A 16,618-nucleotide genomic window follows, 5' to 3' on the forward strand; every position below is an offset into this window, starting at 1 on the left:
TATTTTTGCTTTTAGTATAAGATCTAACAACGTCCTCACCAAAACTGATGTCAAGTAACTTATTGCCTGTGTTTTCTTCTAGAAGTTTTATAGTTTCAGCTGTTAACATTCATGTCTTTAATTCATGTTGAGTCAATTTTTTGTGTATGGTATAAGATAGTGGCCCACTTTTATTTTTTTGCATGTTGCTGTCCAGTTTTCCCAGCACCATTTACTGAAACAAACATATGCTTCTTTTTTTGCAGTATACAGGATGGGATATTATATAAAGTATTCAACTTCCCTTTTAACCTAACAATATATCTTGGACCTCTTGTCATGTTAGTACATGTATTCATAGGTCTACCTCATACTTTTGGTAGCTGTATAATATTTATATTATGGTTATTACCCATTTTATTTTTATTTTTAATTAAAAATTTTTAAGTTTACTTTTTGAGAGAGACAGAGACAATGTGAGTGGGGGAAGGGCAGAGACAGAGGGAGTGAGAGAATCCCATGTGGGCTTTGCACTGTCAGCACAGAGCCTGATGCAGGCTCAAACTCATGAAACTGGGAGATCATGACCTGAATCGAAACCAAGAGCTGGATGCTTAACTGACTGAGCCACCCAGGCGCCCCTTTTATTTTTTAAATAAACATTCTATTTTGGAATATTTATAGATTTTAGGAAAGTTGCAAAGAATACAGAGAAATCTTCACTAATTTTCTCCTAATATTAACATAACTGTGATACATTTATCAATCTAAGACACCAACCTCGGTACAACCTTGGTAATTCTTCCAGTTTTTTTTTTTTTTTATTGTAAGATACACAAACATAAAATTTATATCTTAGCCATTTTTAGTGTACTGTTCACGGGTATTAAGTACATTAATATTGTTGTACTACCATCACCACCATTCATCTCAAGAACTATTTTCATCTGCAAAAGCAAACTTCTACACCTGTTGAACAATAACTCTCCATTTCCCTTTCCCCAGTCCTTGGAAACCAGTATTCTACTTTCTGTCCCAATGATTTTGACTACTCTAAGTACTTCATATAAGTGGAATCATATAGTATATGACAGGCTATTTCACTTAACACGATGTCCTTAAGATTCATCCATCCTATAGCATGTCAGAATTTCCTTCCTTTTTTATGCTGAATAATGCTTCATTTTATGTGTATACCACATTTTGCTTAAAGGTTTGTTTGTCAATGGACACTTGGATTGCTTCCACCTTTTGGCTATTGTGAATAATGCTGCTGTGAACATGGGTGTACAAATATCTCTTTGAGACCCTGTTTTCAATTCTTTTGGGTATATATCAGATTGTTGGATCATCTGGTAGTTATGTTTTTAATTTTTGAGAAAATGCTGTGCTCTTTTTCACAGAGGTATACTATTTTACATTCCTGCCAGCAGTGCGCAAGGGTTCTGATTTAGCTCATAGTTTTGATATGCATTTCCCTGATGATTAGTGATGTTGAACATCTTTCCATTTGCTTTTTGGCCATTTCTATATCTTCTTTGGAGATAAGTCTGCTCAAGAAGTCCTTTGCTCATTTTTTATAGCTTTTTCTTTTTAATGTTTATTCATTTATTTAGGAAGAGAGAGCATATACTCGCATGCAATAGAGAACAGGAGGGACAGAGAGAGAGAGAGAAAATTCCAATCCAAGCAAGTTCTGCTTGGGATTCACAGAGCCTCTCTGTCAGCAGAGAACCCAATGTGGGGCTTGATCTCATGAACCTTGAGATCGTGACCTGAGCTGAAATCAAGAGTCGGATGCTTAACTGACTGAGCCACCCAGGCGCCCCATGCCTTTTATATTTTACAAAAAAAAGTCGGTCTCTTCCTCATTCTCATCTCCCTTGCACGTACAAGCATAGATGTCTCTTTCCCCAGAAAGTAGCCCATTAAACACACAAATGTTTAATGATAAAGAGCAATGGACTGGCTGCCAAATCAGGGACTCCTAAACCCCAGTAGTAGCATCCTTCTCTTTATCAGCACTAGTACAGCTGGCAGACGCTTGGCTTCCTAGGTGTGAGTGAGGAGTCTCTGGCCCCTATACAGAGCCTGCTACAAAGCACAGAACCATGTGCTGCGCGTATATGACAATACTTTGTAAGCATATATAGCATGCTCTTTGTGCAAGGTGTCCTTAGGCCGTAGACATGCTAGAGCAGGAGGACAGAAGGCAGAGAGGATATGGCAAGATAGGATGTGGCGAGGCAGGACGGCCGTCTCTTTCTTTTTCACTCAGACTCTCCTCGGTTGGCAGGTTTGTCTCAGAGGCGGAATTATCTGTGGCTGTGCAAAGCTTCCTCCTGTCTCTGCAGGACCAGGACGAGCGCCCTCCACTGACGGTCATCGGGGCCTCCATCTATCTGCTTGCGGTGGGCCGGGCCAAAGCCGACGCGCTAGACGAGGTATGGACCAGAAGGCGTGCGGCTCTTCTTCCTGCTGCACCTCTTTACCTCATGGCTCCTTGAGAGACCGTGATGATATATATAGAGAGAAAGTAGATGGGAGAGAGAGAGTCTTGGTGGAATGGGGAGGGGCAGGGGGTGACACATTCAGAGCCTATGTAATTTAGCTAATTCTTTCAACAATCCCGAGCAGCAAAGGTTATTTTTCCATTTTTTACAGGTAAGAACATCAAGACTTGGGTTAAAGTAACTTTCTCTAGGTCACACAGTTAATTGATGGCGGTGCCCGATCTCCAGTTTAGACTTGACCAACTCCCAAGGCTCTTTTCTTAGTACCACCTCTGGTTTGAGCAGGATGAGACAGGGATGTGAGGTATATCCTTCTGTTAACAGTTTATCAAACAAAGTGGTTTGCTGGGACCCAGTCATTGTTAATCAGGATGACTTTGGATCACTTTGATGATGGTTGTGTGTATATAAGTTTTCTCTTTCCAGATTCTTTTTAATGTTTATTTCTGAAAGAGAAGGAGACAGAGGGTGAGCAGGGGAGAGGCAGAGAGAGAGGAAGACACAGAATCTGAAGCAGCCTCCAGGCTCTGAGCTGTCAGCACAGAGCATGACATGGGGCTTGAGCCCACAAACCATGAGATCATGACCTGAGCCAAAGTTGGATGCTTAACTGAGTAAGCCACCCAGGTGGCTCTTTCCAGATTCTTGATAAATTATTATGGACCAAGGATTATGTCTAAGCAATCACTAAATCTCTCCCTTGTTTCATTGATTCTACTCCCTAGATATGAACACTTCAACCTCAACCTAAGGATACCCTTTCTTCACTGACTAGTAATTTCGCCTCTTTTTTTGAAGGTTTTTTTTTTTTTTTTAATTTAAGTAATCTCTATATCCAACACAGGGCTCGAACTCATGACCCCAAGATCAAGAGCCACATGTTCCTCTGACTGAGCCAGCCAGGTGCTCCATAATTTTGCTGCTTTTTGATTACTTTTGGGGCAAACATGATGCAAGCAGACCTGGTTTAATTTGAATGGAAGCAGAAAGTTGTAGTAGAAGTGCGTGAGTTTTCAAGTAAGGTAGATGTAGAGATACAATATCCTGTTGTCTCTTCTTTTGTGATATTTGAAGTTATTGTGATCATTGCTTACTACTAATTCATTAGAGATTGTGAAATAATATCCTAATTCTGTCATTCAACTTTTATTTATTTAAAATGTTTATTTATTTTGAGGGAGAGGGAGAGAGCGTGAGGGAGGGAGGGGCAAAGAGAGATGGAGACAGAATCCCAGGCAGGCTCTGCACTGTATGTACAGAGACCAGTGTGGGGCTCAGTCCCATGAACCGTGAGATCACGACCTGAGCCGAAGTCAGGAGTTGAACACTTATCTGACTGAGCCACCCAGGCTTCCCTCATCAACTACTCAGTTACTCTGAATGGGAGATTGTATAGGAAGCACAGGTGGAAGGTTTGATTCTTTCCTTTTAATTACAGCTTTTAAAAAAGGAATTGGTTGCCTGTTATTCCTCAAAGGTGACCAAAGAGATTTTTTTTTTTAGTGTCATTATGAACTCAAGGATTTAAAAATATTTGATGTGTTTCAATCCACTATAGTTATTATCCTTTTGAAGCTCAAATTGTCCTATTTTTGTTCAGTAGGAGCCTATTCAGGGTAGCTCCTGAGTCCTTTTGATAACCCTAGTAGTCTGTGACAGCATTTGGACGTTCTAGTATAACAGGATGCTTTAGGCTTGTACACACTTCCTGCTCTCCCATTTGCTTTTGAACCTGCCCCAGTTAGGTTTTCACCCTTACCACATCTCTGAAATTGCACTTATCAAAGTCACCAGTAACAGATAAATGACTAAAGCCAGTAGTCAGTATTTAGTTATCACCTTACTCGACCTATCAACAGCATCTGTTCTTTGAACAATTGCCTTTACTTGGCATCTAGAATGCTGTGTACTCGTGATTTTCCTCTACCTCTCTGGCAGTTCTGTTTCAGAACTGATTTTCTCTGTTGTTGATTTTCTCTTATCTCCTTGATCTCTAAGTGTTGTAGTACCCCAGGGCTCAGTCTTTGACAGCTTTTCTTTTCTCTCTAGATTTATTTCTTTGGTGATCTCATATAGTCCCATGGTTTGATTTGTGGCTGAATTAAAAAGAGTGACTCTGACTGCTAGGACAGTAGACCAAAAGGATACAAGGTAGAAATGCAGAAACCAGTTAGGAAGTTACAACAATGATACAGACAAGAGATAGTAGAGGGGGTGAAGCGCAGTGGCTTCTGAATATTTTGAAACAGGAGCCAGTAGATTTTCTTGATGGATCAGTGTGATGGATAAGAATAAGAGAGGATAGGGGCTCAGTCAGTTGAGCATCTGACTTCGGCTCAGGTCGTGATCTCACGGTTCATGGGTTTGAGCCCCACGTTGGGCTCTGTGCTGACAGCTCAGAGCCTAGAGCCTGTTTCAGATTCTGTGTTTCACTCTCTCTCTCTGACCCTCCCCTGCTCATGCTGTCTTTCTCTCTCAGAAATAAATTTTTAAAAAAACTAAAAAAAAAAAAAGAATAAGAGAGGATAAAAGGCTGTTTCCAAAGATTTTGTTTCTGATGGGGTTCAAAGAATTGCTATATTGAAGAGGGAGTGAGCTGGAAAGACAGGGGTGGTGGTGGTAAAGAGTGGGGTGCTTGAATTGGGATTATTGAGGAACGTATAGTTCTTGGTAGTGACAAGGTCTAGGGGCATGACCATGGGCATGAATGGCTGAGGTGAGTGGAGGAGATTAGAAGGGAGAAAGAGAATTTAGTGGTCATGATTTTGGAACTAGGAAGATGGGAACAAAAATAGCTTCAAGTTGAAAGATTGTAGGCAAGGCAGGTTTTTGGAAGAGGATCAAAGCAACAGGTGATAGGAATATTCAAGGAAGAGGCATAGGACAAAGAATTCGCTGATAACTGTGAGTTCTAGAGGGCACTGTGAAAAGGATTTGGGAGCTGGGAAAGAGTGGGAGATGGGAACAGAAAAGGGAATGTTTTGAGCCATATAGGATGATCTGGAAATTCTGGACTTTCTGAGATGACTAATGGAAATAGGAGAAAAGGACATGATGGGAATAGTCCTGATGGTTTCAAGACTAATACTGGAGTAAGATTGGATTTGGGGGGTTTCTCTTCACATCTACCAGTGGTGGTGTGGAAACTTAGAAGGTAGCTCATGGAGCTCCAGGTTTTCCATCTTAGGTGTGAATCCGTAAATGATGTATGACATTGTTTTGCATGTTTAAGAATCTTACATAAATATATAAATGGCAACATATCATCACAACTTGGTTTTTTAACTCAATTCTATTTTTCTTTTTTTTATGTATTATTCAGGTTTTTTTTTAGTGTCATAAAATATACAAATAAAATCTATCATCTCAACCATTTTTAGTGTACAGTTCAGTGACATTAAGTACATTAGTATTGTTGTACAGCTGCCACCACCAATCATGTCCAGAACTCTTTCACCTTGCAAACCTGAAACTCTGTACTCATTAAATAATAACTCCCCAGTGTGGATTGACCACTCGCTATGTGTCAGGTGCCATGTGGTCTTCTGTCAGGGTTGGGGTGAGTCAAACATATTCCCTGCCCTTAGGGAGCACCAGTTTGGCAGGAGAGACAAAAAGATCTTCTACAGGCAGGCAATAACAGCAACCAGTGCTCTCCTGGGGCTGGAGGACCAGTCAAGAGCTACAGAAACACAGAGAAAGAGACTGTATTGGATTATGGCATCAGGAAAGGCTATATTGAGAGAATTAAGAAACAGAAATGAGAAGTTTCCCAGTATGTCCCTTCAAGGATGAAAGTCTAGTTTAGCATGCCTTAACTAAGTCATTTAAGAGACAGAGTGGAGAGAAGCTGGAAAGGTAGACTCAAGTCTTCAATGAGATGTTAAGAAATGAAATTAAGAAAACAATTCCATTTATAATAGCATTAAGAAATAAAATATATTGGGATAAATTTAACGAAAGAAGTACACTTCTGATCCCTGAACATTATAAAACCCCATTGAAAGAAATTAAAGAAGACCTATATAAATATAAAGACATCCTGTGGGGCACCTGGGTGGCTCAGTTGGTTGAGCGTCTGACTATTGATTTTGGCTCAGGTTCTAATATCATGGTTTGTGAGTTTGAGCCCCGCATGGAGCTCTGTGCTTACAACATGGAGTCTCCTTGGGATTCTGTCTCCCTCTCGGCCCCCCCCCAAAATAAATAAATAAACATTTAAAAAAAAAGGCATCCCATGCTCATGAATCAGAAGACTTACTTAACAGCCACTTAGAAGAGAAAAAACTTCTGGGATGTAACGTACAACATACTACAGCTGACAATTCTGTTTTGTATATTTGGAAATTGCTAGAAGAGTAGAGCTTAAAAGTCCTAATCCTAGTGAAAAAAATTGTATAACTATGAGAGACGGTGGAGGTTAGCAAAACTTATTATGGTGATCATTTCACAATGTATACATATATCTAATCATTATGTTGTACAGCATAAATGCACACAATGTTATATGGCAACTATATCTCAATAAAATTGAGGAAAAAAGAAGACTTAATAGTGTTCAAATGACAGTACTCCCCAAGTTGATCTGTAGCTTCAATACAATCCTAATCAAAATCCCAGTTGCCTCTCCTTTCCTTCCTCCCTTCCTTCTTGGTAAAATGGACAAGCTGATCCTAAATTCATATGGAAATGCAAGAGACCCAAAATAACCAAAACAATCTTGGAAAAGAATAAAGGTAGAGGGTTCACACTTCTGGATTTCAAACTTAATACAAAACTGGAGCAGTCAAGGGAGATGCTGTAGACCTGGGACCAGGTGCAGCTTGGAGGTGGTGAATAACAACTCTTTAAGTCTGCAATAGAGAATGGCCTACGTTACAGAAACATGGGAAAGGAACAGAATGGAAAGAGTGAAAAAGTAGAAGAGGCAGAGCCCGAAGAATCTGTCATTGAAAAAGGACAGGACTGACGTGTGGAAATGAGAAAGTGGAGTATTTCCTGGGTAGAAAGGGTTCACAGATGTTGACAGTACTTGGGAGCCTGAAGAAAATTTATATTCTCCAGAGTTAATTGAAGCATTTCTTAGTTCTCAAAAGGCTGGTAAAGAAAAGGATGGTACAAAAAGAAAATTTGTATCTGACAGTGGATGTGATGGTAGCAACTCTGAGAAGAAAAGAGATGCTGCTGATAGACCAAGAGGCTTTGCCGGAGGTCTTGATCCTGAACGAAGAATTGGTACCACAGACAGCAGTGGAGAATTCATGTTTCTCGTGAAATGGAAAGATAGGTGACTTGGTGCTGGCAAAGAGGCAAATACAAAATGTTCTCAAATTGTAATTGCTTTTTTATGAAGAGAGAGTAACTCCGCATTCTTGTCCAGAAGATGAAATTCAGTAATTGTGTTGCTTTTTGTATATATGTATATAAAATCTAGGTCTTGGTTCTTAGACTTAGTGTGAAAAAATAACATTCTAATGACAGTCCAGTTTGGTATGTTTGTTTTGAAGTAGTATTGGGGGAGTTGTTGGGGTTCTTTTGCATGTATAGCACTGGTAACTTTGGACAAATAAAAGCTTTTTTTTTTTTTTTTTTTTTTTACAAATAGTTTATTGTCAAGTTGGTTTCCATATAACACCCAGTGCTCATCCCCACAAGTGCCCGCCTCCATGCCCATCTCCCCCCCAACACACACCCATCAGTCCTCAGTTTGTTCTCAGTATTCAAGAGTCTTTCATGGTTTGCCTCTCTCCCTCTCCCCCACTATTTCCCCCCTTCTTCTCCCCCATGGTCCTCCGTTAAGTTCCTCCTAATCCTCCTATATGTGCAATCATATGGTATTTTGGACAAATAAAAGCTTTCTCTAGTTACTTCCTTTATCAGAAAAGTATATTTGAGACCATGGTATATTATTCCCCTGCATTCAAGAATACTTTTTCTAGGGGCATCTGAGCAGCCTTATCGGTTAAGTGTCCAGCTTCATCTCAGGTCATGATCTCCTGGCTTGTGGGTTCAAGCCCCATGTTGGGCTCTGTGCTGACAGCTCAGAACCTGGAGCCTGCTTCAGATTCTGTGCCTCCCCCTCTCTCTGCTCCTACCCCACTCTCGGATGCTCTCTCTCAGAACTAAATAATTTAAAAAATGTTTTTGAGAAGGAATACTTTTTCTAAATGTTGGGGGAAATCTTCTTAGTGGTTACTCAATCAGAATTTGTGTTTAACTCTCATGTGACTAGGAACCATTCTGTTTTTTTTTTAGTTGGGGTTTTTGTGTGTATATACATAAAAACACATATGTAAATGGTTTTCTTTTCTTTCTTTTATTCATTTTTTTAAACATTTACCGAAACAAAAACATGGAAAAACTCATGTTTCTGGGATGCTGTCATTTTCAGTGAAAAAATAAATCACTTAAATTGAAATTTTTCCTGCGGTGCCTGGGTGGCTCAGTTGGTTGGACATTAGACTTCAGCTCAGGTCATGGTCTCATGGTTTATGAGTTTGAGCCCCACAGCGGGCTCTGTGCTGACAGCTCAGAGCCTGGAGCCTGCTTCAGATTCTGTGTCTCCCTCTCTCTGCTCCTCCCCCGCTCACGCTCTGTTTCTCTCTCTCAAAAATAAATAAATATATATTTTTTTAAAGTTGAAAAATTTCCTGAAACCTTAACCTTTCAAATTTTATAATTAATTGGACCATTTAAATTTAATGTAAACAATTTAAATTGGACAATTTAAAGGCAGCCATATCTGGGGTGCCTGGCTGGCTCAGTAGAAGATCACATGACTCGATTTAGGGTTGTGAGTTTGAGCCCTACATGGGATATAGAGATTACTTAAATAAATAAGGCAAAATAAAAAAGCAGCCATATCTATAGTTATATAAATGCAAGTTTATTTGCAAAGTAAAGGAAGGAAAGGAGAGGAAAACTTTATCACTACTGATAACCTCCCCACCCAAAGAGAAAACTAGACAAGTCCTGGTGTGTTTTAATTAGGTAAGCAAAACTTGGTTAAATGGACATTTAAACGCTCCTTCTAGGGGCACATGGGTGGTTCAGTTGGTTAAGTGTCCGACTTCAGCTCAGGTCATAATCTTGTGGTTTGTGGGTTTGAGCCTTGTGTCGGGTTCTGTGCTGACAGTGTGGAACCTGGAGCCTGCTTCAGATTCTGTCTCCCTCTCTCTGTGGTCCTCCCCCACTCGTACTCTGTCTACAGTCTGTCTCTCTCTCTCAAAAAAACATTTTAAAAAATTTAAAAAAAGCCTCCTTCTAGTGAGCCATTACTTCTCAAGAAGTTGAAATCCTGTGCTGTATTGACAAAAAGGTCATGATTTATGGTATGTCTAAGACTTTGTTCATAGAAACCTGATCATAATCAGATGGTTAGAGATTTGGCAATTTAGGACCTGCTGAAATATATGGGTGAACAGACTTCTGTGATCTAAATCCTTGCCCTGCATGTTTTTTCTCTCCCCTAACTCATTCCTTACATGTGGGCTCAGTCTTCTCAGTATTTGGGTCACTGGATCAGCAGAAGCCAGGAAAAGCAATAACTTGGTAGTAATCAGAATGTTATTCAATTGTATATTGTTTAGTTTATTGTAAATACTAGTCAGTATTTACAATGTTGGTCAAAACAGTGATCAATAAATAGTTTTATATTCCTTTAAAGAAAAAACTAGAGGGGGTCCTGGGTGGCTCACTCAATTAACTATCCGACTCTCGATCTCAGCTCAGGTCTTGATCCCTGGGTTGTGAGTTCAAGCCCTGCACTGAGCCAGCCTTGAAAAAATAAAAAATAAAAAACTAGAGTAATCAAGACTGTGTTTCTAACATAAGGATAGGTATTTAATCAGTGAAATAGAATTGACAGTCTAAAAATAAACCCATGTACTTTGGATAAGGATGCCAAGACAACTCAAACGGAGAAAGAACAATCTTTTTAACAAATACTGCTAGGACAGCTGAGTGTCCACATGCAAAAGAATGAAGTTGGACCCTTATCTCGTAGTATACACAAACATTAATTCAAAACAGATCAAAGACCTAAATGGAACAGCCCGCACTATAAACTATACAACTTTTAGAATAACATTAAGGGCTGAATTTTGCTATATGTGCAATGGGAAGAGAGGTTTTTGAGGGTTAACAAATGATTCAACACACATGCCCTCTGCCCCCTCTGTGCCAGGTCCTCTGACAGGTGCACAGATTAATCTGTATCAGTCTGTTTCATCAAGCAGCTCAAGTTTAGTGTGGGAGGTAGACACATATGCTGATAATTACAACACACCGTGGTATCCTTATAGAGCTGGGTTTCTCAGCCACGGTACTATTAACACTTTGCATATTACAATTCTTTTCTGTGAGAGGTTGTCCTGTACATTGTAGGTTATTTAGGGGCATCCTTGCTCTCTCCCACTAGATGCCAGTAGCACTCCCTAATTCAAGAAAATAAAAAATGTCCTTAGACATTTCCAAAAATGTCCTTGAAAACAAAATCACTCTCAGTTGAGAACCAGTGTTATAAGGGAAGCACTGTGGGCTTTCTTCTCACAGAGGGCCCTGGGATGAGCCAGTGAAGATGTATGTGCCCAAGTACCGAGAGGTGAGGTACATTTTCCCCAGTGATGTCTTGGCTGTGTTTGTTGGGCTGTATTGGGTCCTCTGCAAGATTTACTTAGCCCCTATCTTTCATTCTTTCTTTGTCTCCAGGCTGTGGTCAGTGCCATCAGAAAATTTTTAGAAGGCATCCCGGATCTGCAGCTGGTTTACATCCACCATCCCCTCCTGCTCAGGTTCTTCCTGTTGTATCCAGAGCTGATGAGTAGGTTTGGGCACCGTGTCCTGGAGCTTTGGTTCTCCTGGGAAGAGAGCAGCTACGAGGAGCTGGATGATGTCTCCTCTGCCGGGCAGTCCCCACTTCCTGCCTGCTTAGCAGCCCTGTTCTACATGCTCAGAAGCAGCCCCAGCATCCTGCTCATCTTGCTAGTACGTGACCACTTGCTCATTTCTGCATTCAGAGACGGTGGGCCCTTTCTCTCTGGGAGTTGGTTTACTGAGGTCAGGAGGCAGCCACATGCTTCCGCCTGTCTCTGGACTTATTGGTGTTTCCATTGGACTGGGAGGTTCTTTTGACTGGCAGGTGCCTGATTTCTATAAATCCATACCCTTTTCTAAGTGTAATGGAGGTTTGCTCATTGAGAAACATGTCCCTCTTTACTCTTCAGGGGACAGAGCTATGAAATGCTGACCTCAGTTACCATTCCCTCTCACTTCTCTGTCTTCTCTCAAGCAGATTGTGCTAACAGGGGTTTAATGTCAAAGGACACCCTTGGGGCATGTAAATGGAAATGCTTGATTATAGAGGGACAGGCCTCTTTTCGCCATAACTCACAAGATGATGTTACATGTGCCACACACTCCCTCAGGCAAACCCGGAATTGTGAGAAACTCTAGTGCTTTCTCATGAATTAAGGCATCCCTATAATTCCTATCAGGTATACCAGATAAGACAGCTGTCTGTCGTCTGCAGTTTCTAATACACTAGCTTTAGCTCCCTCTTTTCTTCTTTTGCTCAAGAAAGCACATTGGAAAATAAATTCATGGGAGTGACATTATTATAGAGGTAACTGCTGTAATTTATTTAAAAAAAATTTTTTTTAATGTTTTATTTATTTCTAGAGGAGAGAGAGAGAGACAGCGTGAGCAGGGGAGGGTCAGAGAGAGAGGGAGTCACAGACTCCGAAACAGGCTCCAGGCTCTCAGTTGGCAGTCAGCACAGAGCCCGACGTGGGGCTCGAACCCACGAACCGCGAGACCATCACCCAAGCGAAAGTCGAACACTCAACCGACTAAGCCACCCAGGCGCCCCTGTAATTTATTTTTTATTTAAAAAAGAAACTCATTTGCTCCCCTTGATACTTTGTGTTTAGTGAGTGATTACCAGTGGCAGGTCCCAAACTGACTGCAGCATGGCAGTACAGGAGACACTTGGTGTAAAACCACTGCCTTCAATGCCTGCTCACCTACTTGCCTTTCCCTCGTCCAGGAAGAGTGACACAGTCCATTAGGGAAGACTGGGGATTCCTTTGATGTTCTTAATCATCAACAAACAACATTTATCGGAGTGTTTTTTATCGGACTGACTTTATTGGGGTGACTTTGGTGGAAATAACACCTTCATGTTGTATACCTCACTTAGGTACGTACATCCGTCCATATTCACACATGCATGCACACACTCCCCTCTCAGACTTACACCTTCACCTTCCATCCCTGAGATCTGTCACCTTGTGAGGTCACATGTGTTGGCTTGATAGGGGCCACATTCACGCTTTGGCTGAAATTCTTCTTTGGATGAAGAAGAAAGGAGAAAGAATGGGTTAAAAATAAAGCATCAGTTCATAGGGGAGGAAAGCAAGAGGGGTGCCAGAGAAAGTAGCAATGGACAGAGCTAAGACACTGGGTTTTCTTTGAGAGATGAAGCATTCACAGTCAATTTCTCACATAGACAAGGTGTTTATAAATATTTGCTGACCCACTGAATTAGGGGTCTGGACAGATCTAAGTCTGTCTGTCTCTCTCTCTCAAAAAAGCAACTCTTCTGAGAAAGATATTTATGGGATCTTTTTTCTTTCTTTTTAAAAAGTGGGGGAAAAAGGTTTAGAGAGATTTGCCATAGTTCACAAGAGTTGAGATTGAAACCCGGATTTTCACTCCCTGTCTAATGTTCTTCGCAGTAAACTGAGCTAACTCTCAGAACAAGAGGGAGAACAACCTTGATCCAGTGTTCCATCTAAAGGGAGAGCTATTTATTGAAGCAGTTGGGGATACAGGGAAGAGCCAGACCTAGTGCCCGCTGCACAGGCCAGGGAGAGAATCAGACACAACAGATCACTAGTACCTGTCCTAACACTATGGCAGTAAAGGTCAGGCAGGGTGCTTGAATTGCAGGGAGGGCAGAAAGGTGTCATAATGTTGATCTTCAAAGGATTTGATAAGTGAGTGCTAGGGAAGGATCCTTCCAGCCCAGCCCTAGAGCACTGATATGCTTACTGTAATTCAGGGCCGGCGAGTGATCTGGTGTGGTTTTGGAGAACGGAGGGTGTGTCACAGGAGTTGAGGCTGGAGAAGGATAAGAAGGAACAGATTTTTAGAGGCCTTGAGTTTAGTTGTTCACTTTTTCTTTTATCATACATTTATTTGGCTTATTATGAAGAAGTGGGGATACAAAGAGAATTCAGATATGGTTGGTCCTTGCCCTTGAGGAAATCACAGATGCTTGTTTCAATCTGTCACCTTATAGGAACGTCCAAAGCATCACTGGAAGGAGAGAATCACAGAATGGTGAGGCTAGAAAAAATCCCAGATCATGGCACTGGGCTGTGGGAGTGGTAGGAAAGTCTAAGACCCTCTACACTTACTCCTCATTGCTCTCACTGGTCTCTGCTCCCAGCCCTTTCCATGTTCATGTTTTTCCCTTCATGGCCAAACTCCTAAAAGTAGTTTCCTGCTTGCAAAATTGTCACTCTCACTTATTCCTCCATCTACTGACTTCTGCCCCCATCGCTACTTGAAACCACCCTTACCAGGATCAACAACAGTATTGTTGTGGCTAGTTACAGTGGGCCTTTTGGTTCTCCTCTCACATGACCTGTTATTATTTGATGATTGTCCACTTCTTTTTATTGACACACTCTTGGTTTGGCAACACCAGCTGTCTTCATTTTTCTCCTACCTCTTTTGGTGCTTCTCCCAGTCTCTTTTGTAGCTGTCTCTCTGGCGAGTGCTTAAAAACTGATGTTCCTCAAAGCTTTGTCCTAGGCTTCTTTTTTACTCAGTGTCGTCTCCCTGGGCTGTGTCAGTAATTCTCATGGCTTTGGTTGCCTCCTACTATATGCTGATGACTCAAATCTCTGCCTCCATCTGTGATCTCTCTCCTAAGCTCTAGACCCATAAAATTAAGCATCTATTTGGCATTCTGTCTAAAATAGAGCTCATTATCTTCCTCCCTCAAGTTTTCTTTCCCAGTGTGAGTCCTTCTAGGGTGGAGACCCTCCCAGTTGAATATTATCCTAGGCCGCTAGCTTCAAGAAACATAAGTACTTGAAGGAAGCAAGCTGAAAAGAAAATGAATCTCAAGAGACCAAATCCTTAGAGAGACCCTGTCTCAGGCGAGCTGCAGCAGGTGCCCCACCCTTTGTTATTGTGCCCAGTTCTTGCCCTTGAATGTGAACCACCTCACCACTCCTTCTTGGGCAGAGAGGAGCCTTGCGCTTTGACAGGCCTCGAGCTCAACAGGAAGGATCTATCTTTAGGGCTGGATATACATAGAGACACAGGAAGATGAAGGCTTTTCTGAGCTTTAGTTTCCTCATATGTGAAATGGAGATAACATGGGGGCTTCCTGGGGGGCTCAGTTGGTTCAGCATCCGGCTTGGTTTCGGCTCAGGGGATGATCCCACAGCTCATGAGTTTGAGCCCCGCATTGGGTTCTGTGCTGACAGCATGGACCCTGCTTGGGATTTCTCTCCGTCTCTCTCTGCCCCTCCCTGTCTTGCTCTCTCTCTCTTTCAAAAAATAAATACATAAACATAATTTAAAAAATTTTGAAAATGGAGATAACATGTGGATAAGTAGAAATAGTATGTGGAAAGAATATTTTAAGGACATTCTTGCTATCCTGTACACAGTAGGCTATCCTTCACTGATCATTGACTTACTCTGAATTAGAGAGAGAATGTTAATCTCAGAGCAGCTTATTGAATTGCTCAAGGTTGTATAATTAATAAGGGTCATGACTGTGTAGCCTAAAGCTAATGAGTTTTTACCAAATTGGATTCTAGAAACATCAGTGGTGAAAAAGAATAGCAAGGAATAACTTTGCTGTCTGTTTATATATATAATTCTTACCATTTCTTCCCAGCTTCTAGCCACAGGAGGGAAAAAGAGTCTAAAAATACGTTGTTGGTACCAATTTCTGTTTTTGATATGGGTAATTAGCAGCTGAAAACAAAGCTGTTAATTGCCACTCTTATCAATGGGTGGTGTTTCACGTAGGTTGTTTAAATGTGGAAACAGTGATATCACAGAAGCTCTCTTTGTTCCCTCCTTGGCCACATCATCCTGGTTGATCCAGCTCCAGAGAAATCTGGACATCTCTAGGAGGAGAGACTGCAGCGCCTTCCCACCCAGAGCCTTCCCACTGACCCCCACAGTGGGGAGCACCCCTTCTCCTGGCATTCTCCATGGCCACTGGAGGCCGAGTACCCCTCTTCCTTTTGGATTTTAACATTTTAGCTCAGGGTTCTGAGGGACCAGCTCTCTACTTAGGCAGTCACGTGCTGGGGGAGGAGCAGGAGCAGGATCAGGATCAGGATCAGGTTGGGCCTTGGGCCCTGTGACCCTGGGCAAATCGCACCCACTTTGGGCTTCAGCCTCATGCCCGGTAAAGTAAAAGGGTTGATGTAACTGAACTGAGATTCTCTCTTGCCCTCCTTTGCTGTGATCTTCTCCTGAGTCCCTGCAAGGTGACAAAGATGAAGCCAACCTCATCCCTGTTCTTCATTAACTCAAGAGTGTAATAGACTTTAGAGAGCCACTTTTGTCTTGACAGCTAAACTACATAATCTGCCTCTTATCTCATTTGAAAAATTAGGGTGACACCTACCTGGAAGAGTTACTGTGAAGATACAGATAATATATAAATAAACATACAGCTACAGTTTTAACCCATCACAGTGCCTGCCATTATCAATCCCTAACTGAGCAATTGTTGATTCATAGTTGTTTCTCAGGCAGCTGTGCAAGTGTGTGAAGAGATAAGCCCAGACGCCCGTGTGCCACCCAGTGATCAGCACATCTGGAGTTGTCTGGCGGGGTGCCCCCAGCCATGTCTCCGTGTGTGTCAGCTGTCCTCCCGAGCAAGGGAGTCTGTGTGTGACCTTGGATTCATAGCGCCCAGCATGTTAGCCTGTCCAAAGGAATTGGCTCATTTGAGCTGGTAGCTGCCAGGAGCTATCAGTAGGATAGTCTCTGGTGTGGCCTCTGACTGACTTTGCCTTTAACATATACTCATTAAAATAACTCTGAAAGCAAAGAAAAAGCAACGTCCTTTCCCACCTTCTGAA

The 16,618-nt window shown here is 41.7% G+C and overlaps 1 protein-coding gene and 1 pseudogene across 1 annotated transcript in view; both read left to right on the forward strand.

Annotated features, from left to right (window-relative positions):
• MEI1 (meiotic double-stranded break formation protein 1) overlaps nt 1-16,618 on the forward strand; it is a 77,680-nt gene that overhangs the window by 40,616 nt on the left and 20,446 nt on the right. The window contains exons 19-20 of the mRNA XM_039237528.1: nt 2,276-2,423; nt 11,202-11,477. Of these exons, the coding sequence (XP_039093459.1) occupies nt 2,276-2,423; nt 11,202-11,477 (424 nt within the window). The remainder of the gene's footprint in view (nt 1-2,275; nt 2,424-11,201; nt 11,478-16,618) is intronic.
• Nucleotides 7,378-7,889, forward strand: LOC120235305 (annotated as a pseudogene).

This window comes from Hyaena hyaena, unplaced genomic scaffold (genome assembly GCF_003009895.1).
Source record: "Hyaena hyaena isolate Hyena2069 unplaced genomic scaffold, ASM300989v1 scaffold_4, whole genome shotgun sequence".
NCBI lineage: Eukaryota > Metazoa > Chordata > Mammalia > Carnivora > Hyaenidae > Hyaena > Hyaena hyaena.